The sequence below is a fragment of the Crocuta crocuta genome, unplaced genomic scaffold, assembly GCF_008692635.1.
Source record: "Crocuta crocuta isolate KB4526 unplaced genomic scaffold, BGI_CrCroc_1.0 scaffold167, whole genome shotgun sequence".
In the NCBI taxonomy this organism is placed as follows: Eukaryota; Metazoa; Chordata; class Mammalia; order Carnivora; family Hyaenidae; genus Crocuta; species Crocuta crocuta.
The window spans coordinates 1880577-1905778 of NW_027532406.1; the positions used below are offsets into that span (position 1 = coordinate 1880577).

At 34.2% G+C, this 25202-nt stretch overlaps 1 protein-coding gene and 2 non-coding genes across 6 annotated transcripts in view; 2 read left to right on the forward strand and 1 right to left on the reverse strand.

Moving 5' to 3' along the window:
* Nucleotides 1-25202, reverse strand: part of ADK (adenosine kinase) — a 498350-nt gene that overhangs the window by 82779 nt on the left and 390369 nt on the right. For all 4 annotated transcript variants that reach the window (XM_077778630.1, XM_077778632.1, XM_077778631.1 and 1 more), the window contains 2 exons: nucleotides 22582-22617; nucleotides 13802-13916 (listed from right to left, as the gene is read on the reverse strand). In XM_077778630.1, coding sequence (XP_077634756.1) covers nucleotides 13802-13916; nucleotides 22582-22617 — 151 coding nt within the window. The remainder of the gene's footprint in view (nucleotides 1-13801; nucleotides 13917-22581; nucleotides 22618-25202) is intronic.
* Nucleotides 5127-5206, forward strand: LOC144243618 (small nucleolar RNA U2-19). Its single transcript, XR_013338704.1, has one exon. It is a non-coding gene; the product is annotated as a small nucleolar RNA U2-19 (small nucleolar RNA).
* Nucleotides 5744-5813, forward strand: LOC144243617 (small nucleolar RNA U2-30). The gene has a single exon (XR_013338703.1). It is a non-coding gene; the product is annotated as a small nucleolar RNA U2-30 (small nucleolar RNA).

The window sequence follows — 25202 nt, forward strand, 5'->3', positions numbered from 1 at the left end:
CATGAATACTCCAATTGGTGCTTTAAAGAATCCCTCTCTTTCTTTTAGTGATTGGTTAAACTCGTGGACTGTAGGATTTTTGTCAAATACCAAAGGACTTTTATTGGGGTTTCTTTCTCGTTATTCTAGTTATGTTTTGCTGTTTTCTCCCATGGATCTCCGCCTGGTGCCAAGACTCCATCACTACAACAACTTCAAACTAACAGATTACTCTTACTACTCAAGGAGGTTCATGTATGTTGTCTACCTTGGATTCAGCTGCCTCCACCTTTTGTAACTCCCTTTATACCTTCCTCAACTGAACAATATTGACCCATATAGGCAGGGACATCTCTATGCCCTTACTCACAGGAAGATGCTACAGAAGATGAGATCTTTCACCTTCAACAACCTTAAAGATTTAAGGGTCAAAATTGTTCAGGGGACTTATGATGAGGGAGCATAGGCAGGCTGACGGCAAAGTACAAGCTAGCAAGCCCTCCCTCCCCTGTCCCAGGTGGGATATGTGTGATATTCCTTGGACCCTCCCAGCTACCTCCTAAAAAACAAAACAAAACAAAACAAAAAAACCAAAAAACCCCAGGAAAGTAAAAAAAAACACAAATGGTTAAACTGATAAGAGTCTCCACCAGTTTACAAGAAAAAGGCAATCAATCCCATCAATAGTCTAAAGTCTAAGAACTCCTTACCATCTTAAAGTTAATGCTTTGCTAGAGGGAAAAACAACCTTAATTTGACAATTGTATATGTCAAATTGTATATATGAAAATCTCTTTGGAAACCTCCCTTTTGACTTTACCTCCCCCAAGTTCCTAGCATATAACCAATCATTCTTCACAACCTCAGTGCAGATCTTTCTGTCCATGGGTCCTGTCCCTGTGCTTTAAATAAAATCACCATTTTGCACCAAAACAAAACAACCCCGTCCCCACAAAAAACCCTCCCAAAACTCTACAAGTATATATGCTGAATCTGGAGGGGGACAAATGATAAAAAATACAAAAAAGATTATAAAAGACATATGGGACACAATAAAAACGCCTAAGATATGTGTAACTGGTGTCCCAATTGGTAGGAGAGGAATGCAGTATCTCAGGAGATAATGGCTGGAAAATCTCCCAAACTAATAAGAGTCATCAACCGTAGATTAAAAAAGTACTAAAAACCTTAGCAGGATAAATACAAGAAAAAAAAGAAGCAAGTACAAAGTTAAAGTCAAAGAAAAATTCTAAAAAGCAGAGAAAATGGAAATAGACCTAAAGAAGCACGGATAAGACTAACAAGTGACTTCTTGACAAAAATAAGAGAATCCAAAGATTATAGAAGGTCATCATTAAAGAGTCAAAGAAATAATTTCCAATGTAGAGTTCTCTACTTACTAAAAGGCAAAATAAAGAATATCTGCAAATAAAAAGTAAGAGAATTTGCAGAGTGAAATACTGAAATCTGTGTAGGCAAAAGAAAAATGATAAAATAATTCATAATTACTTAAATAAAACCAGAAATGCAGGAAGAGAAGAAAAACAATGGAAAAAGTAAAATTCAATTGCACAAAATGACAACAGTATTTTGTCACTACAAGGCATTAACAATTAAGGTGACCAACAACAATAATACAAAAGGTAAGAAGTCTTAAATGGAATTGAAATGTTTTAGGACCTGCCATTGTATGAGAAGTGGCAAGCCTTATAGTTTATATTTGACTTTAATAAGTCAAGGATACATTTTGTAATTTTTAGGGCAAACATCAAAAGGATATACAACTACCAAGCAAATGGAAAAGAAAATGAGAATAAAAGATAAACATGTGAGGTAAATAGAAAAAAAAAGAGTAAGATGTGAGATATGAATCCAATTATATTAGTAACATATTAAATATCAATAGACTCCAATTAAAAAGTAGTCAGAATGAATTTAAAAAACAATAAAAAGTGCATTCTGATTACAAAAAAATCTTTTATTTAGGAACATTGAAAGTAAAAGGATGGAAAAACCATGCAAACACTAAAACAACATAAAGCTTGCATAATTATACTAATAATAGATACAAAAGATACTGAGGCAAGCATCATTAGAGGTAAAGAAGGATATTTCCAAATGATAAATGGTTCAATCTATCAGGAAGATACTTTATTTTATTTTATTTTTTATTTATTTTTAATTTTTATTTATTTATTTTTATTTATTTCTAGGAGAGAGAGAGAGAGACAGCGTGAGCAGGGGAGGGTCAGAGAGAGAGGGAGTCACAGACTCTGAAACAGGCTCCAGGCTCTGAGCTGGCAGTCAGCACAGTTCCCGACGCGGGGCTCGAACCCACGAACCGTGAGATCATGACCTAAGCGAAAGTCGGATGCTTAACCGACTAAGCCACCCAGGCGCCCCTATCAGGAAGATACTTTAAACTTATATGCACGTAAACTGTATGCATGTATATGTAATTTATACATGAAAGATAGCTTCAAAATATATAAACAAAAATTAGATAGAACCAAAAAGAGAGATATACAAATCTCAATTATGGCAGGACACTTAAATTAATGTCTCTCAACAACTGATAAAACAAGTAGACAACTAAACAAGAATATAAATGATTTGGACAACAAACTTAACAAACTTGACCTTACTGTATACAAAAAGACTATATTAAAGGATGTCAGAAAAAAAAAAAGAATATCAGCATATACATTGTTTTCAAATGCACAAAGAATATGGATAAAATTGGCCATATGATGTACAGTAAGACAAAATTTCAATAAATTTTGAAGAACTAAAATCATTCTGCATATCTGACCACAATGGATTAAATAAAAAATCAGAAACAAAAAGATAATTAGAAAATCACAAATATATTCCAGATATTTAAAAATTAAGCAAAACTTCCTAAATAACGTATGGATTAAAGAAAAAATCACAATAGGAACTGGAAAATATTTTGAACTGAATATAATGCAAATAGACATACCAAAATTTGTAAGTTAAACATGGAGACCATAGAAATAAGAAAAAAGTACCTGAAAATTAAAAAAATAAAAAAACAAATATTCCCCAGAAAAAGTCAACAAAGACAGGGTTGGTTCTTTATAAGACTAATAAAATTGATAAACATTGTCATGGCCATGAAAATTTGCCTCTCAGATGTGCCAGGTGGAGCAATGCTCTGAAATTCACCACTGCATTCATACTGACGCCATGTTCTCCATGAGCACATCAGAAACAGCATGGAGACCTATTCTGGAGATATGTGGGACTACTTTGGGCAACTTTCCTTATGGGGCAATTTCGGCTTGCGGACTCCTCTCTGGCTTTGTCAAAACTTAACCATATTATAATCCATGCCTCTTTCTGCCCAATCTTCTTTTACTGCAACACAGGGGTTAGAACTGTACCACAATTTGACAGGTCTCCCTGCTTCCTCTGGCTCATAACTTATCTTCCCTTACAGGTGTTTCCTTCAATAACTCTCTTGATAGTCTAATCATCTTGGCATTTACTTCTTTGAAAATTCAAATTAAAATAAACTTCTAGGAAGAGTGATCAAGGAAAAGAGAAAGAGCATAAATTTAATTCCAAGATTAAGAATTAAAAAGGGAATATCACTACAGATCTTCCAGTAATTAAGAAGATGAGAGAATATTATATATAATTTTATGCTAGATGAAAGAGACAAATTCTGAGAAAAATACAACTTTACAAAACTAACATAGGGGTGCCTGGGTGGCTCAGTCTGTTAAGCATCTGACTTTGCCTCAGGTCATGATCTTGCGGTTCTAAGTTCGAGCCCCACATGGGGCTCTAGGCTGTCAGTTCTGAGCCTGGAGCCTACTTCAGATTCTGTGTCTTCCTCTCGCTCTCTGACCCTCTCCCATTCATGCCCAGTCTCTCTCTCAAAAGTAAAAAGATTTTTTAAAAAATTAAAAAATCCTGACATAGAAAAAAGAAAAAAATGAACATTCTTATTCAATTAAAGAAGAATCTGTAATGAAAAACCATCCAACAAACTATTCTCTTGATATTCCCAGATATTTTGATGGGTGAGCTCTTTCAAATTTTTACATAAAAACAACCTTAAGCTTATAAAACTCTCCCAGAACAGAAAAAGGACACTTCCTAGTTCACTTTATAAGGTCATCATAATGTTCCTACTTAAATTAACAATGATGTTACAAGAAAGGAAAATTATAAGACAAAATCTTTCATAATAACACTGCAAAAATCTAAGAAAAATATAATCAGATCAAATCTGATAATATATAAAAGAATATCATGACTATAAAAGAATATTATGGGATTACCTGAAGAATGCAAAGGTGGTTTACCATTCCAAAATCAAGCTGTGATTCACACATTAAAAAAAGGGGTGCCTGAGTGGCTCAGTCGGTTAAGCGTCCGACTTCGGTTCAGGTTGTGGGTTCGAGCCCTGCGTCGAGCTCTGTGCTGACAGCGAGCTCAGAGCCTGGAGCCTGTTTCAGATTCTGTGTCTCCCTCTCTCTCTGACCCTCCCCTGCTCACGCTGTCTCTCTCTCTCTCAGAAATTAATAAAACATTTTAAAAAATTTTTAAAAAGGGGGGAAGGAAAGAAAAATCATACAGTAATATTTAATAGATGCAGAAAAGTTATTTGATAAAATTCAACATCTTTTCATGAATAAAAATATTTTACCATCATCAAAAACAAAACTCTTTGCAAACTACTAATAAAAGGAGACCTCCTTTATCTGTTAAAGAGTATCTATACAGAGACTACCACAAGCTTCATTCTTTTTGATGAAATACTGAAGTTTTCCCACAGGAGACTGGGAATAAGACCAAGATGCTCACTGTAACCATTTCAACTGTACTCATATTCATTGTGCTTCACTGCGCTAATAGTTCAGTAAGAAAAAAATCAGAAAATAAATACCAAGATTGGGAAAAAGAAGTGAAACTGTCATTATTCACATAGGATATCATTAATATACATAGAAAGCCCAAAAGAATCAACAGACATATATTACAATTAATAAATGAAAACAATGTCATTATAAAAATTTTATATACTAGTAAAACACAAGCAGAAACTGAAATCTAAAAGGATGCCATTTATAAATGGATAGCATCATCCCTGAGATCTGCTCTTTACCAAAATGGATCAATGATGAGAAGAGACAAATCTGAGCATCAGAAGACTTTCCAGTCTCCCTGATGCATGATCTCTGTAGTTCTATTTTTTTCTTAAGTTTATTTATTTCTGAGAAAGAGAGCACGTGAGAAAGGAAAGGACAGAGAGAGAGTGAGAGGAAGAATCCCAAGCAGGCTCTGTGCTACCTGAGCTGAAATCAAGAGTTGGGCAGTTAACCTACTGAACCACCCAGGTGCCCCTGATCTCTGTAGTTTTGAGAAGCTAAAGTAATTTTTAAACAATAAGGGCTGTGTCTGGAGTTGTGAGAGTATGTGTGCAATTGTGTGTATAAAGGTGACAGTAGCGGGGCACTTGGATGGCTCAATCGGTTAAGCTTCTGATTGTTTTGGCTCAGGTCATGATTTCAGTTTTGTGAGCTCCAGCCCTGCATTGGGCTCTGTGCTGACAGTGCAGGGCCTGTTTAGGAATCTCTTTCTTTCTCTCTGCCCTTCACCTACTCAAGCAGTCTCTGTCTCTCTCAAAGTTAATTTAAAAAAAAAAAAAGGGTGACAGTGAATAACTGAGGACTTATTGATGGAGGAATGAGATTGGGGGTAGTGTGTATATGAAAGAACAGCCAGTTCTGAGCAATGATGAAAAGGTTTTACTACTGACCTCTACAATTATGACTATTTTTACACTTGATCTGACCTCAGAATTAAAAAAAAAAAAAGGATAGCATCAGAAAACAAATGATAAGAGGGGTGCCAGGCTGGCTTAGTCAGTAGAGCATATGACTCTTGATCTTGGGGTTGTTGAGTTCAAGCCACATGTTGGGTGTAGAGCTTACTTAAAAAAATACAAAAAACAAATAATAGGAATCTTATAAAATCTAGGAATCTTATAAAAGTTATATATGTGAGAACATTACACTGAAAAAACTAACATTTTTGAGAAAAATTAAAGACCACCTAAATTAATGGAGAAAAATACTCTATGGATTAGAAGACACAATATTGTAAATAGGTTAATTCTTTCCAAATTTTTTTATGATCCAATATATAATTCCATTCAAAAAATTCTAGTAAGAATTAAAAATTTCAGGGGGTTAACAACAATTTGATTCTAAAATTTATGTGGAAATGCAAAGGGCCAAGAAACACTAGGACAATCTTGAAGAACAAAGTTGGAAGTCTGACATTACCAAATAAAAAGACTAATAAGTAATCAAGAGAGTGTAAACTGGTTAAAAGGATAAAGAAAACAATGGAATAGAATAGTCTAGAAGAAGACTCACAGATATAACGTAATGTGAAATGTGACAGAGGTGTTAATTTATTGCAGTAATGGAAAGGATATTTCTTTTAATAAATGATGATAGGCCAACTGGTTATTCATATGGGCAAAAGAAATGAATTTTCCTTCTACCCCATATCATATACAAAAATTAATTCTAATTCTAGACAGACTGTGACAAATAAAGAGTAATAAATAAAAATAGCCTAGGGATATGCAAAGATTTTCTTTAAAAGAATATGAAAAGTACTACCCATAGGGGAAAAGATCATTAACTGGACTAAATTAAAATTAAGAGCTTTATTTATCAAAAGATACCATGAAGAGAATGAAAAGGCAAATCACAAAGTGGGAGAATATATTTGCAATACATTTATCTAACAAAAGACTTGTATGCAGACTGCAAAAAGAATTATAAATCAATAAGAAAATCTAATATGGGCAAAAGACTCCAATAGCAACTTTACAAAAGAAGATATCTAAATTCTAATAAGCAAATGAACAGTTACTCCACCTCACTAAATTAGGGAAATTCCAATTAAAAACAGAATGAGAAACTAGAGCATACTCACCAGAATAGCTAAAATAAAAAAGTGGACAGTAGAAAATATTGACAAAAATGTAGAAAAATAAAAGCCATTTTATATACTGGTGGTAGGCATATAAATTGGTAACACTACTTTAGAAAACTAAGTGAAAAATGGAACTTTTCTGTATTTTAACTATAGTAGTAGTTGCATGATTGTATGAGTTTGTCAAAGCACACAGAACCTTGACACCATGAGGTTGTACTTACTAAAAAAACCCCACCAACCTAGATATGAAAGGAAACCAAGATGAAATGCAAACTCTTAGAAATAAACCTAACTGTACTGAAAATAAATAATGTAACCAAATTGAAGTGGCTGGAATAAAAGAACTAACCTAAAGTGACTTTGGTGGTGCCTGAGTGGCTCAGTTGGTTAAGCGTCCGACTTTGGCTCAGGTCATGATCTCACGGTTCGTGGGTTCGAGCTAGCTCAGAGCCTGGAGCCTGTCTTTAGATTCTGTGACTCCCTCTCTCTCTGACCTTCCTCTGATCATGCTGTCTCTATCTCTCTCTCAAAAAAAAAAAAAAAAAAAAAAAAGAGGAAGAATTAAGCCTTTAAAAAATATAGAAAATAAAGTGACTCTGGATAACAACATTTTGACTAGACTTTGAAGGGCTAAAGATAAGAACTGTAAACAAACACTTTACTCTAGGAAGTAAATGTTTCTTTCTCACAAGGGTATGGGTAATTCAAAAGTACTTTAGGATGGAACAATGAGTAAATATATTTTAGATAATGAGAGCCAAAACATGTACTGCTAACCTATTTGCTAAAAGGGTCCCAAAACAATGATTCTCAATAAGCAATGAGCATATCTTTCATCCAGACCCGGATTTCTAACTATCATTTGCTAATTAAAGGAACCAGGATTACTGGAAGAAGTAGTTGATTCCAGGATGGAAGCAGGGAAAATACAAGAAACTAGAGCATCTTATGTTGTCAAAAAGTAAGGTAATGCTCAAAAAAGGATATTCTTAAAAATCTAAAAAACTTTTTTCCATGAATGTCATATACAGACATTCTGAAAGAATGCTACTTAATTTTTTAAAATTCACATCATTAGCAATATATGCCAACAAGATCATCATTTAAAATTGTTTTGGCTGTAGTACAGATAACATTTCCAAAGTGATTTATAACAATATTTTGTAGGAGTAGGAGTTGTGATGATGTGCTGACATTATTATTCTTCCAGCTGCTAAAGCTGTTTTTCTTTAGAGTTTGCATTTTCTATTGTACACGTTCTGTACTTTATGTCTACAAGAATTGTAAAGCACATTGACCTTTTCTTATAATGTATAGCACTGAGTATTTTCAAAGAACATGAAAACTTAACTAGCAAATGGGGTAACAAGTTTCTTTAAAGTCTCAGGAAGATGAAGACAAGTAACTTCAATAACTCCATTTACTTATAAGGAAATGACAAAGGGCACTCTGATGTGACTATCTTAAAAGATAAACTAATCAAATGCATTTGGCTATTTAAAATAATATATGTAGATTGCTAGTAACAGTAAACGAGTACATGACACTTTGTGATTTATCAAGAGAAAGAAGCATTCACCAAGGCTTGACTTATTGAAGTACTAGATGCTTAGCTACTAAAGGGTTCTGTTTCTATCATCCCACAAAATCATAAACTGGGGCAACATTATCAAATCACCTAATCCAATGAATCTCAAAGTGAGAGATAGAGAGTAGACAGCATTGCTGTATTACCTAAGTATCTTTACAACAATAAACAACCGTACACTCTACTTCCCTCACACTCTAACAACACACATTCTCACACATCTTCTAGTGTGAGAATTCTAGTAGATGTATATTCTACTACTCTTCATAGGGATGTATCAGGTTGATGTGAACATACTTCTATGAAGGCAGGGCTATATTTATCAAAAGCCCACTAGGTGATTCTGACATGGCAGCCTCTGTCTTCCACTTGAAAACCTCTGACCTAATCTATATTCTTCTGTTCGGCAAAATCACAATTCAAACAGACCAGAAAAAATTCTGAAAGTTTTCAGAAATGTCTACAATTTATTCTGGAGTGGACCTACTTCATTGTGTCACTTAAGAGCGAAAGTTGAAATGCATTATTTTCAATTTAGAATAAAAATCCTATTGCTTTTTCCAAATTTTAGTCATATATTTAGTACAGAAACTTGGAGAAATATAAAGTTTCTATAAAGACATATATGTCTGTATATGTATAAATTTTATGTATATATACATGTATATAAAATATTTTTACTACAATTGTTAATATAATAAGGTGTTGATATATGAAAATCTCACTAGTAGTTGCTGTCCAGTAGGAAATAAAAATCTTTAGTGTTAGTTTTTCTACAGTTTATGAACGCAGGAATGACTTCCTTGACCTGACTTTTGTGCTACCTAACAGGTTCATTCAACATTTATTAAATGTTGTATAGAATCATATTTTCTTTCCTGTCTGTCACTCCTGGCTTCTTACTCTTATCACTTTCCAGTGCTCTTTGACACGCCCCACCCCAACACACCCCAGAAAAAGGTTGGAACTCAAGTAGCCTGCAAGCAATGAAACAATGGTTGATATGTGACAAAACTTCTGGGCAGATGGATATACGAAATGGATACTTAATTGAAATAGAGGTGACCAAACAAGGTCTTAAAGACTTTAGATTCACAGACAATTTAGCAAAGAGGATTCAAAGAACTACATGTATAAAATAATATAAAGTGGCTTATAGACATCATATATATCTCAAAAGGAGAAAGGTCTCTAGAATTAAATACCAAGAAAACAGATTTTGTTACATTATTGCTAAATGCCACAAACTTAGCAGTGATCATTTAAAAATACTCCACAGTGTGAGGTTTAAGGAACAATGATTCCTAATTAGGGTTTTAAAAAGTGTGTTAGCACTGCCTTGTGCCATTCTGGAATGTCACTTATGGTAAATTAAGGGACACTTTCCCTCCCCATTCTCCATTAGTATTTTAATGTTAGGAGGTGGGAAAAGGCTGATCCATATTCAAGAGCAAAGGAGGAAAAACAATAACAAATTGGCATCTCTTCTGTGAATTGCCCCACAGGCCAAGCATTTTTATGTTCTTAATCATTATTAAATGACTTAACATGACACCCAGAGCCTGGCGAATGATTGCATCCTGACATGAGAACGAATTACAAATGAAATGAAAGATCAAGCCGTATTAGAGGATTGCCTCTGGGAAATGAAAATCTTTAATTCTCTTTTATTATTGACATTTATTTGGCTGCCATGAATAACAACATAGCAAAGAGATTCAGCTATGCTTGTGCACTGAATAGCTTATCCCAGGGCTCAAAACTGCATTAACATTTATCATGTTTGCTTTTGTAGCTGACACCACTGAACAGATTCTCTATCCATCTTGTATTTATCATGCATTGCAGATATAGTGCATCCTCTAATTTAAGTTCATTTTCATATAGTAGGAAGAGTAAAGATTAGCCAATGTCTTTCCTCAAATAAATTCCTGCCAGTAAGTATTCCTAAGAATGGTTTAATAGATTTTATAAAGAAAAAAATGAGTTGACAAAGAAATTGAGTCACAGGAACGGGGGACTAATTTCAAAGGTTGGTTGCGTTTTGGGTAAATTATATAAATTCACAATGAGGAAGACTTGTATAATATGTATATCTTGAATATATAAAGCCTTAAAATAAATGCCTCCAGAAAGAACAATCAAATAGCATTTTATGAATCAGAAGGTAGTACTACAGTTCCTGTAAGATAAGAAATCTCCATGTTTTTCACTTTTCCAGTGTTCATTGCTAAGACAGGACCAAGCCACATACTATATGAAGACAATCCAGGTGGTTATTATCAATGCAAGGATATCTTCTCATGACTTATTTCCTTTCTCTCTTGCACAAATTAACAGTGTGGCTTTTTCTGTCACAACAATAAAAGATTATATGGTACCTGATGCCTTTGCTCATATGATTCTCTTCACTCATATGACTGGATTGCCCTCCTTTCTTTACATTCTTCCTAGCATTCAAGGCTTAGCAAGGATATCAATGTATCTTACGAAAATCACTTAGTATCTCTGCTCCTGATTGAAAATTATTTTTAAATTTTATAATCATGGAAAAATTGTAAATATATACACAAGTGGAAGTAATAACATAATGACCACCCCTCATATACCCATCACCATTTCATCTATAACTCCACTATTTGTCACTCACTGGATTATTTTGAAATAAATATATTTTTTAAGTTTGCTTGTTTGCTTATTTATTTAGAGAAAGAGGATGTGTGAAGAGGGAAGGAGCAGAGAGAGGGAGACAGAATCTCAACCAGGCCCCATGCTGTCAGCACAGAGCTCCATGTGGGACTTGAACTCACGAACTGTAAGATTATGACCTGAGCCGAGATCAGAGCCAGATGGACTGAGCCACTCAGGTACCCCTGAAATAAATAATTTTTGAAGTAAGTCTCTGAATCTTGTCTTTGACAATTCTAACCTAAGAAAGTTGGAATGAACTAATTCTAGGGTCCCTTCTTCCCCCAAATTGACACTAATTTCTTTTTTTAAACCTTTTTAGGCTTAAACATTAAATTCAACAAAAATTTACTTCATATTCACTATAACATCTTTCTTCAGGCTTTATTGCTCAATCTCTTTCTCTGAGTCAATACAACCCATATAGTCTATAGCAATAATGATTAAGTGTAATTTTACTTCTTTGATATAATATCTTTACGTGTATTAATTTTATTTCCTAGTTAGAGGTTTAAGTCTCATATCTTGAATTTCTGTTTAGCAGGGTATTGAAAAAGCACAAAGGTAATAATTGCTACTGTTTATAATAATTATTAGTTAACTGACAAGTTTTAATCTTAGTGGTTCAGATACAATTAATAGGTTTGTATTTGGCTTTAATAGTAGGTATCATCATACTGATGATATCCATCATTTTAACCAATAAAATATTTTTTACTAGATGAAACACCTATGTCTGTAAGTGTCATTAAAATAGATGGCTGAGTAAAACAGAAGTGAAGTTTTCTTCTTGAAGTTTAAAACTGAGGAAGCAACTTATCTCTGAATTTTATTTGCTCATAATTGGATAAATTCATTTAGGTCAAGCACAGGAATTTACTAAGTAAAACTTTTTTTTTTCAGGAAAAACATTATTAGACTGACAATATTCCCAAAATATTAAAGTAAATAAACTAAATCAAAGTAGATTTAGTCAACTGAATTTTAATAAATTACCTTCTTAAAAATGAAATCAGTAATTTCTACTGAAATAGAAGGTGGGTATACTTATTAAAATAAAAACAGGGGCACCTGGGTGGGTCAGTAGGTTAAGTGTCTGACTTCAGCTCAGGTCATGATACTGCAGTTTGTGAGTTCAAGCCCTGCATGCATCCCATGCTGACAGTGTAGAGTCTGCTTGAGATTCTCTCTCTGCCTCTCTCTCTGCCCCTTTCCTGCTTTCTCTCTCTCTCAAAATAAATAAACTTAAAATAAAATAAAAACACTAAAAAGGTACATTTTCACAGAAATAGAACAAACAACCCTAAAATTTATAAAGAACCAGAAAAAAAGTTGGGGGGGGGGCCGGGGGGGAATAGTAAAAAAGAGCCCCAACCAACCAACCAACCAACCATCAAAAGAAACACAAAAGAAACAAAATAGTCAAAGCAATCTTGAGAAAGAAGAATAAGGCTGGAGGCATCATACTTTCTGATTTCAAACTATATTACAAAGATATTGTAATCAAATCAGTATGGTATTTGCATAAAACAGACACATATATCAATGGTACATAACAGAGAGTCCAGAAATAAACCTATTCATATATGATTAATTAACTTATGAAAAAAGGAATAAATATACGATGGGGAAGGGGCAGTCTTCAATGAATGTTGCTGGGAAATTTGTACAGCCACATGCAAAAGAATGAAACTAGATCATTATTATGGATGGGCAACAATACACAAAAAGGTGAGCAACATCAGCAATCATCAGGGAAATGCAAATCAAAACCACAATGAGATATCACCTCATAGCTGCTGGGATGGCTATTATCAAAAAGATAAGAAATAAATGTTGGTAAGGTCATGAAGAAAAAGGCTGGTGGGACTGTAAACTGATGCAGTCACTATAGAAAACAGTATGGAAGTTCCTCAAAAAATTAAAAATACAACCACCATATGATCTGCAATTCCATTTCTGGGTATTTATATAAAAGAAAAAAAACCTTAACCCAAAAAGAAATCTATGCCCTCATGTTCATTGTAGCACTATTTATAATAGCTAAGACAATTACTAAGTGTCCAACAGACATACACATAACAATATCACTCAGTCATAATAAAAGAGAAGAAAATCCTGCCATTTAAACAATGGACCTTGAGGGCATTATACCAAGTGAAATCACGCAGAGAGAGAAAGAAAATACTATATATCTCACTTGTATGTGGAATCTAAAACAAACAAAAATCAAACAAAAAAACCCATCCAAAACTAGATTCATAAATACAGAGTACAGATAGGTGGTTGCCTAAAGCAGGGCTAGGGGGTGGAGTAAGAAGTAAAATGCATGAAGATGGTAAGAAAGGAAGGAAGGAAGGAAGGAAGGAAGAAAGGAAGGAAGGAAGGAAGGAATGAAGAAGGAAGGAAGAGAAAGAAAGAAAGAAAGAAAGAAAGAAAGAAAGAAAGAAAGAAAATGTTGTTTTCAAATAAATTATAATATCAAGAATATAGAATTTTGTTACAAATGATTAATCTTCAAAATAACTGGGCTTCTTATACAATTTCCACATGTACCTGTAGCCATTATAGTGTCTTCTCTCCCTTGGGTGAAAATCACGATTCGCTGCCTCTTCGGGTTCACCTTTGGCAGAGCTTGTGTCTTTCTGGCTATCTCTTTAATGTCTTCAGTCTATTAATAGAGAAGAGGAAAAAGTTCTCATAACCAGTACAATAAAGCAAAACTTACTAGTAGTTTAAGGATTTAGTTTCATGTTAAAAATAGGAGAGATATATACCTCTACTATAAGAATTTTAACCACATACAAAAGTAAATAGAATAGTACAATAACCTTCAAGAAACCCACCATAAAGTTGCAAAAATTTTATTTATTTTTTAAAAAGTGTATTCATTTATTTTGTAAGAAAGAGAGTGTGAGCATGAGCAGAGGAGAGGCAGAGAGAGAGAGGGAGAGAAAGAATCCCAAGCAGACTCTGTGCTATCAGCACAGAGCCTGATGCTAGGCCCAATTCTGCAAACTGTGAGATCATGACCTGAGCTGAAATCAAGAGTCAGCCGCTTAACCAACTGAGCCACCCAGGTGCCCCTAACAACTTTAAATTTGTGATAAATTTTACCTATAGCTTTGCCCACTTGCCTTTCATATTATTCTAAGGCAAATCCCAGATACAAAATAATGTTATCCATAAATGTTTTATTAGGTATCCCTGAAAGGTAATGATTTAAACATGACCACATAACTAGTATATTTTTTAAATAACAATTTCTCAATATCAGCAAATAGCCAATTTTCAAATTTCCAGTTAAAGAGAGATTTGTAAAAAATAAAAAAGGAATACTGAATTATTTTAGAGGTTTATAGAATTATGCTGACTATGGAAATAATGTTGCTAAAATGCCAAAATTTTCAAAAAAAAAAATGAGAGAGGCATTTTCCTACAGACTTAATTCTCTTTAAACAAGATAAAGTTAAAAAATTATAAATTAGTTCTAGAAAACTGATGCTATTTTTCACATCACACAGGCTATGAAGTTTTACATTTTAACTGTTCTGACTTGAAATCTGACTCTTGAACTATTATCAATCTAAGGATTCTTAGAATCATGTTTTCAGCAATTTTAGAATAATTTTAAAATCCATGTCTGAATTCAGTGGGCCTCTAAGTCATGCATGGTTTGGGTTTTGTTGGTACTCTCTCGTGTGTAGTTTCAACCAGTTATGGAGAGAGAAACACATACTAGAGGAGAAATATATATGAGTGGTATTAAGGAAGTGAATTAGAATATACAGGACAAAAAAACTTAGGTAATTAAGGCAGACAAAGAACATCAGGAACTATGACATTTTTAAAGGTGTGAGAATCTTTAGTGAAATATTCTATGTTGTTTGTTCACTACATACTTAAGAAATTCCAGATACTACATGAAGCTAAGCTTCTACTGCACCTAACATGACGATTCCAGACGATGGCTGCTTCTGAAAAGGATAGCCACATATGGTAAGACAATGCTGCTGACCTTTCAAACACGCTGACTATTTCACTTTTGGTTGCTTAATTTAGAATAAAACTAAGCCTGAACTCTGATAATCTGAGAAAAGAAATTCGCTCAGTTTTGGAGAAAGACTATTAGAAATGACTAGTAAGCTGAAAGGACCAAAAAAAAAGAAAAACAAAAGCCAAATAATGAATTTTCACTTTCTCAAATAAATGTATACATTAATTAAAATGGCGTTGATATATTCTCCCAGTCTCCTTACCACACTTAAATTTTATGACTGTCGAAATTTTGCTTATGACTGAGTACAGTTCATATTTCATCAAGATAAAGGGGTAAAGCCCAGAAACACATTCAATTTATCATCTTGGGAGCAGAATCCCATGTATGTCCTGGATGTTTTTTAAATAGAAGTCTTTCTTCAATGTGGTATAAGGAATAAATTAAGAATGAGATTCCATAGTTGTCTTCTAGCCAATGGGAAATATATATATTTTATGGGAGTTTTGGTAACTTAATCAAAGAAACCTTTCTTATGTCTCAAATTAAATTTTATAAAATTGGCAATTCAAGATTGAAATAAACTTCCCAAATATAAAACACAAATCTTTACAGGATGGTTGAACTTTATTCTAATTGTATCCATGTCCACGGTTCATACAAAACCCCTATGTCACTCTGGAATCATGGTCAGTGAATACCAGATCTAAATTTTTTACTGTGCCTTGAGGAGCCATTGCTTTGGCCCAATAGTTGAGCCTCATCGGGAATGAAAACTTTTCTTAAAACCTCAATTTTGTTTTCTCAAAGTTACATATTTCTAGTTCTGCAGCCACCTCCACTTCTCCATAGATTCTTCTCCCTTATACTTGGGCTAGCATATTAACAGAATTATGAAATTACAAGGACTCGAGAGTGTGACATACCTAAATCTGTGTACTTTGAGTAGGTAAATAAATCTCTGTGAGGCTCCATTTCCTCATCTATAAAACTAAGAAAATATTTATGCTAAAAGATGTTGGGAAATGGGGTGCCTGGGTGGCTCAGTCGGTTAAGCATTCAGTTTCTGGTTTCAGCTCAGGTCATGATTTTGTGGTTTGTGGGTTCGACCCTGATGTCTGTGCTGATAGCATGCATAGTGCTTGGGATTCTCTCTCTCTCTCTCTCTCTCTCTCTCTCTCTCTTTCTCTCCCTTGCTGTGTTCTCTCTCTCTCTCTCAAAATAAATAAATAAACATTAAAAAATGTTGGGAAAGAAATATGCTGAAATTAGTGGGCAAAAATTTGAAGAGAATCAGGATATGTGTATAGTCTCAAAGTATTTCCCCTAAAATACTTACCCATTATAAATTAAACATTAGTAAGTGAAAGAAGATTTTTGCATAGTCCCCAAATATCCTCAAGATATTTATTAAATACAATGAGAAAATTGTAACTTTATAAAAAATAAACTGGCGAACACCATCTTAACCCAGCAATGAAATTTAATGTCACTAATAGTAAGACAAAGGGACATCATACATATCCCTGATAATGATGCACCGAGAAGGGCAAATCACCTCTGTGGTACTTCTGGCAAAAATGCATATCCTCAACTTAACTAACAGAAAATATCAGAGAAACTCAAATTGAGGGACATTCTATAAAATAATTGACAAGTACTCTTCAAAAGGATCAAGATCATGAACAAGAAAAGAATGAGAAACTGTCACCAATAGAAGAGACAAAGGAGACATGACAAATAAATGCAATTTGTTTTCTTGGATTAGATTCTCGAACAGGAAAAGGAAATTAAGGAGAAACTGGTGAAATCAGAATAGAGACTATAGTTCAGTTACTGGTTATCACACTAATGTTAATTTCCTGGTTTGTAACACTATACCTTCATTTGTGTAAGATGTTACGTTAGGGAAAGCTGAGTGTATTAGTTTTGTAAGTTTTCTAAGTCTAGAGTTATTTCTAGAATTATTTCAAAATAAAAAACTGAAAGTAATTGTGAGGATGAAAGAAGTTAAGGTAAGTGAAAGAACTTAATGCAATATTTAGCACATGCTAAGTACTTAATAAATGTTCATTTCTTTCCTCTAATAACCATCATTTTAATACTATCCAAAACTATCATATTCTGAGGTTGCCCCAAATCTCCAGAAAGGACCTCAAGAGTTTTTAGTATTGGGAATTCAATTATGGTATCTAATAAGGGAGGAGAAAAAGGAGAAAGGGGGAAGAGTAGAAGAAAGCTCATGCAATTTACTTATGAGCCACGTACGTAGCTCTAAAGTGCTCATTAAATCTTAACTTGTATAGGCAGTAGGTATTATTACTATATCCTCATTTTGTAGGTGAAGAAACGAAGTGAGTCAACAGAGAAGTTAAGAAGCTTCTTAAGGTCGGAGTGTTTGGGCAGCTCAGTCAGTTGGGCATCTGACTTCTGCTGAGGTCATGATCTAACAGCTCGTGGGTTCGAGCCCCGCGTCTGGCTCTGTGCTGACAGCTCAGAGCCTGGAGCCTACTTTGGATTCTGTGTCTCCCTCTCTCTCTGACCCTCCCCTGCTCACGCTGTCTCTCTCTGTCTCTCAGAAATAAAAAAAAATAAAAAATAAAAAAAAGAAGCTTCTTAAGGTCATAAATATGCTAAGTGGTAGAGCCCACAAAGCCTACACTCCAGAAATTATACTTTTAACCAGTATTCCATGTTCCACAGATTAGACTGCTTCTTTGAATTCTGGCAATGTGCTTTCTGTTGTTATCACAAAACGATAGCATGTTCATTCGAAATAATTTTTCTGTCACATGCACAAGTCACTGCTGATCTTCTATTTAAGTTTGCTATTTTTTTTTCTTAATTATTCTGGCTTGTATTTTACCCTAGCGATTTTCAACTTATTTAAAAAAAATTTTTATGTTTTTATTTTATTTTGAGAGACAGAGACAGAGAGCGAGTGGGGGAGGGGCAGAGAGAGAGACACACACACAGAATCCGAAGCAGGCTCCAGGCTCTGAGCTGTCCATACAGAGCCCGACACGGGGCTTGAGCCCATGGACTGTGAGATCATGACCTGAGCCGAAGTTGGACGCTTAACCCACTGAGCCACCCAGGCGCCCCATGATTTGCAATTTTTAACTTTCAAGATAGTTCTCATTTTCCAAGGTCATTTGGAAATCTAATCTCCTCCTCCTCTATGTAAGGATGTCAGTAAGAAAGAAGTGTAGTTTGTATAGTAAAGAGTACGAGACTTAAAGAGCTGGCTCTGGTTCTGGCTCCATTATATATTAGCTATGTGTCATCCTGAACCAGTCATGTAGCCTATTTATCATCTGTTGAACTGATAGGGCAATACATGCCCTACCTAACCCCAAAAGACTTGTGTGAATATTAAATGTATTAATTATATGTTGGAAAGGTTTTATAAACTGTGAAGCATTTTATAAATGCTAAATTATGCTTTTATTGTCACTGGTGATCACATACCTTAAATTTAGCATTGTCTTCCAAATTAAAGAATACACTCTCTTCATTCCATTTTTAACAAGCTGATGATACAAATGTTAATACTGTCACAATCGACCTACTTGTAGAGAATACCAATTGTGGTGTTCCCACACAGTGCCTCACTTAACCATATCACATTCTTTTGTTTTCCAAATAGAAACTCCTATAATAATTACGGTGTTCATATGATGTGTCAGTCTCCAGTCTTATCTCTTACTACCTCTTTCTCCTCTCTTCATTCCAGTCACATTGGCCTGCTCTCTGTTCTTGGACTACACAGTACATTATGCTCCCTCTCCTTGGGGGCTTGTGTACTCTTGTTCCCTCTGTTTAAAACTTGTTTCCCTGTTGTTTGTTTTGTTTTTTTCTGTCAATATTAGACATCCATATTTTTCAAGTTTTACTTTCCTCAGGAGTCATTCCATGACTATCGTATCTAAAATAGGAACCCCTCCCATGTTCTCTTTCACAGTGTGTTCTCTGGTCACTTCTATCTTGTCTTCAGGGTCTATTGGAGTGTTAGGGACAGAGTTAGTGCTCAGTAACTATTTATTGAATGAATAAATGATTAAATGAAGATAATTAAAAGACTATCTTATCTTTTTCTGTTAATCTCCTGTTTTAAAACTGTCCTCTTTGGGGACTCACTCAGCTAGAAAAGCAGCATTGTACTCTCTTAGCCAGCAGGACCTAACTTAGTGACTTATTTCCAGAAACTCTATGTGATCATTCATTGTATTCTTTGCATTTGTGAGGAACACAAGAACCCCAGAAACATTTTGGAGAATTCTTTGGGAATCAATACCTCCTGAATACTCTATGGACTTTCGATCCAACAGTGATCAATGAAATTTTCTGTGATGATAGATATGATCTATATCTGTACTGTCTAATATGGCAGTCCCTAGCTACAAAGGCTGTAGAGAGCACTTGAAATCTGTCTACTGAGATTTAGGAACTGAATTTTAAATTTTATTTAATTTTAATTTAAATAGCCACATGTGGCTAATGGATGCCATACTGGATAGCACAATTCAATACTTTCCTGTCTCAGTGGTATAGGATGATACAGCCATCAATGGTCAGAGACAGATTATAAGCCTTGGATCCTCTGGATAGAGTCAGGGGCTGTGGGGAAGTTGGAAAAGGGAAACGGATTGCATTGTTTCCTCTGTGGTCAGAAGTAATATATCTTAGAGATCTAAAATAAAATTAAAATTCATTGCTTAGAGTAAAAATGAAAAAAATGACCCAGCAGAGAAGTTATGTATTATCTTCATCATTTGGCACATAGACTATTGCACAAAGAATGAAAATACACAGAATATTATATTTAAGTTTTGGAGGTATTTTCTTTACTTACATCACTTTTCAATACAGCTTTTAAAAGGTTTAATAATGAAACATATTTTTAAGTATCTTATTTTTATTTGGGTCCTAAAAATATAACCTTTAATTGGTTCAGTTCAAGATAAAGTAGATTTAAAAACACACTGCAGTCTGAACTGATTTCCCAGAATAATAAAAGGCCTCATGAAACTTTTTACCTCAAGAATTGTCATTTTAAATTCTTAGCAGGTCTGTCATTTAAATCAGGCACTATGCAATTTTCTATCATATATATATATGTATATATATACATATATATATATATCCTCTCTCTTCTGCTTTGTGCTTTGCCCAGATCCAGATTTTATCTCATTCTCCAGTGCCCTCTGAAGCTGCCTCTTCTTACTGAAAATTGCCCAATTCATTTTAAAGATTAAAGATTTTTTTAAAAAGAAAGATTATCTAAAATTTGCAGAGAAGCTAACCAGAATATCATAAACAATGCCACTGAAGATATTTCCTGATGAATAAATACTGGTTATTTTTAGAGGCATTTGGACTGGTCTGTTAAGAGACATATCACTAGTTGCAATACTCAGTGGCTTTGGAAACTGATTGGGATTTATAATGGAAAATGATGGTAGAACAGCAGAGCCGCTAGAAAGAAAAAAAATGTTCACCTTTCTTTTTAATCTTTTCATTCCTTTCCTCATTCATGCCCCAGTTTGGAGGTAAAATTAAGGTTGAGAGGGATAAAATGCAGATTTTTGTCTAGTCTGTCACTGTAGACCTAAGAGCACTGACACATTTCTAAAGGTATTAAACTGTTAAGATAAAGTGATTTATTCTTGCTTGATTCTTTAAAAACACCAAGTTTCAAACTTAGGTTTTCCCATCACTGTCTAATGCACTAAGGAAACTTTAATGACATTTTAAAATCACTGAATTCCTCTAGATAGGATTCCATATATGGGATATATTTATTAACAAATACATTCTACTCATGGCTCTTAATTTTTCTGCAATGTCTGTAGTATTTTAGGGAACCCATGAAGGGAAACATTAAGACACGGTGTCCTTTACCTAATCTAACATGTTACTGTCAACATCACCAACAGAGCAGTTTTGCTATGTTGGAAGGTAATAAGATATACTATTATAAACATCATCACTGTTTATATACTATAATCAATTATGGCAGATTTGTGATAAAAAGAAACAATTCTAGAATCAGTAAATAAGAACTAATGGAAAGGTTAATATGGTGCCAGTAAGTAGAAAACAGAAAAAGTTTTTATAGGATCTAGTTTTTTTCATAGAATACTTATACCACAAATTCAATGTCTTCCTCTAAGAAAAGGAAGCTTTATGTCTGGCTATCAAGTCCTATGACATGGATAACAGGCATGTGTATTACTCTGTTGCTCGATTATGAATCTACCTTTAGTACATTTAAATAATAGTTCCATCACAAATTCATACAACACTTTTCTCTGAAGACTTCAAAGTGAGCTTACTGATACATCCAATCAATACTCACAGCTGTTTTAGATGGTCGACAATACTGAACATGTAAATAGTTTGTACATTCCAGCTGTAGTTAGTTTAATTTTTTAAAGTTACTACCATTACCATGCAACATTCCAAGTTGCTATACAGAACGCAGCATTCTACATAGATCTGGCTCAATACATATGAGAGTCATAAAACTTATAAACTCAGTTCATGAGTTCTCTGTCAGTTAACCTGGGTTCAGATTAAAGTCAATGTTTTCTAACAATCAACTGGAAGACAGATATAATATAGATAAAAACATGGTCTTATCTGTCCTAATTTTGCCAACAACAACCACATGGAGTTTTGAATCATGACAGCTACTAGGAAAACAAAATTAGGACCTGGAAATTAAAGCCAATAATTGATATTTGGTTTCTGAAAATTTATGTATGTTTTATGCAAAAAAAAAAAAGAGTGAGAGAAGAAAAAAGATTAAAACAGGAAGTTTATATGAGTGGGATTTAAATTAATCAATCCCTAACAACTGTTAAGTAGAACCTTTTAGAAATTAATTTGCATAATGATAATCTACATGTGGTAGGGGTGAAATTATTTAAATGACATTATATTTCACTATTTAGTCTTGCTCCACCACTGCTTTAGCAGTGAATCCTTATGAAATGTAATACAGCTAATGAGGTAGCTTTTTAACTGAACAAACTGACAGGCCCCATATCTGCAGAGGCAGCTTGAAACCGTGCCCAACCTCTTGGCTTCCCAAGAGGCTTTTCAAAATTCAATAAATAACATCTGTAGGCGATGTTGGGTGCAGACCTAGCAGAGTGCGTCATAACACTGTGCTGGCAGAACAAAGAAACCATGACGACTGCCAAGTTTCCATGGCAACTGCTGCGAGGCTCTGAGAGTATAATAGCACATCAATCACTGTCCAAAAGAACTTCATTATCAGCTAGAAAAAACCTTTAGGATCTGTTTAGTGTGCAATTGTGGGTTAACTCACCTCAAAGCCTTGCTCTCTACCAAAAGTGGCAGCTTCCTGAAATAAAAAAAAAAAGAACAGTTAATTATAAAGTGCTAGGTAATGAAGAAATAATCCATTTTGAAACTCATTCAAACAGTCTTCTTTTTACACAATTATCTTAATATACCCACATAGTTCAATTTTTATTCTTACACCAAAAAAGATTTCTTTTTCCCTTGGCATGAAAAAAAAAAGGCAGCATAATGTCAACACACTTCACAAGTTGGAATAAAGAAGATGTAGTGCGTGTTTTTACTGTAGCTGTCACAGTGAGTTCAGGTGTTTTGACCCCAGCAAAGAAAGACAATCACTTGAAACCTAAGGAACGTATTGGTGGTTGTGTTTTTAATTGAAACAGTACTTTTCAGAAGGCTCTTCGTAGACAAGACTGTCTACTAATAAATGTATAGATTCAGAAAATCACCATTTTGCAATCCCTATTGAAATTTATTCAGGCAAGGATCATCACTAGATGCTAAATTCATTAGGTGAAAGGATGACAGGAAGCTAGGTATTTTATGGAAGCAAAATATCACAGATTATATGCCAGTCACGGGAAGCAAAGTATAACTCTATAATGGGAGGATCAAGCTGTCATCACCTTATCCCCGTGATCAGTCCTATCAGTTTTTGCCATTAATAGTGGAATCACCAAATATTCTGTGCCTTCTGTTACAATGCAGTATAAAGGACACAGCATCACCTACAAAGTTTTTTGACCTCATTTTTGACATTAATTAATCAAAACTTTAATTCAATAACTAGCAGTCCACAGAAAATATAGAGGATAGGAGAACAAGTTAAATGATACAATGAGAAAGCAAATGGAAAAATCCATAAAGTAGGACATTCTACAGGACAATGAGCTTGGTCTCTTCAATAAATCAGTCTTATGATAACATGGAGAAGGGAAAAATGACCAACAGCAATGTACAGACCTTAACAGAATCCTGTTCTGAACAAACTAGTCAAGAAAAGGCATTTTGGGGACCATTAGAGAAATCTGATAATGAAACAGGATTGAGATAATGATAGGAATTATTAATTTGATAAGGTAAATGCCCTTAATTTTAGAGGTTTATTCTGAAGTATTTAGGGATAAAATGACATGATATGTATAATTTGCTTTATAATACTTAAGAAAGTTAAAATGAAGTAAAAATGGCAAAATGTTAACAACTATTATTAAATCTAGATGTAATCAGTATTTTTATTCTGTCTGTTTGAAAACTTTTATAGCCAAACAGTCTACCTCCTCCCTAATTTCTCTTTTATATAAATGACAGGGTAACAGAAGTTGAACCTTAAAAAAATAGTTAAAAATTTTAAATTCACAATGTTTTTCTTGTTTCCTAAATAAGGGCACAATCTGATGAACATTACTATATTCATTAATGCTCTTAAAACAGACTATCAAATTACAAAAACACATCTGTGTAACCAAAACCTTTCATTTTCTGTACTCTCTGCATATATTTTAATTTTAGGACTGATACAGAAAATAGAAGCAATATTACTTTTCAAGTTAATTTTCCTCTTGAAAATGAAAAAAAAAACTGCAGACAACTGTCAAGAGCCTCTACATCTTAACTTACATTCCTCCAAAATTATCTTTGCCAAGAGATATTAATAGAAGGATGGGATTTGAGCCTGAGTACTGAGCAGATCCAACTTAACTGAAGCGACTGCTGCACCAAACCATGTAAGGCAGAAAGTAAGTCAATGTCTCCAGCACAAATTTGGGTACTATCTACATGTTAAGGAAAATACTGGGAAAAGAAGCATGTACGCATTTATGGTCCAATGTACTAATGGCATAGAGATTTGAAGTCCCATTTTGAGAGTTTGAAAAGGTCGAAATAGATAATTACAAGCTAAACACTTAAGTTAATAGAAAGGGATAGGCTGAAAGTACAATTCTAATTCCTTAGGCTGTTCACTAGGGGAAGCATGAGGCTGACTGAGTTAGCCTTAGTGATGCAGACTAATAAAAAATTGAATTATGATCTTAATAATTGGTCCAAGTAAGCCTCTTTGACAATTTTCTTATAATAGAACTTTATACACCACAGAGTCAATAATATTTGCTGGCCTAGATGTCAAGGAAAAGGATAAGTTTCAAATGATATCAACGTAATATTTTTCCAAGCTGTCCAGTCCAAGAATTACCCAAGCTAATTCTTATATCAAAAAGACAATTAAAAGCTCTGCTACAACTACTCATTTATATAGGTCTTCATCAGAGGCATGACAGAAGCCCAGAGAACTATAAGACAAAATTAATAAGAAGAGTCTGTATGGGAGCGCTTAGGTGGTTCAGTCAGTTGTGCATCCAACTCTTGATTTTGGCTCATGTCTTGATCCCAGGGTTGTGGGATTGAGACCCGTGTTGGGCTCTCTGCTGAGTGTGGAGCCTGCTTGAGATTCTCTCTGTGCCCCTCTTCCCAGCTCATGCATGCATATGCTCTCTTTCTCTAAAATAATAATAATAATAATAATAATATCTGTGTGACTAAAACTGCACTAAGACATAAAACTCAAAATTCAACATACAGTAGTTAAATTCCTTTTCTATGTCCAGTTTTGCTCACACAGATGTA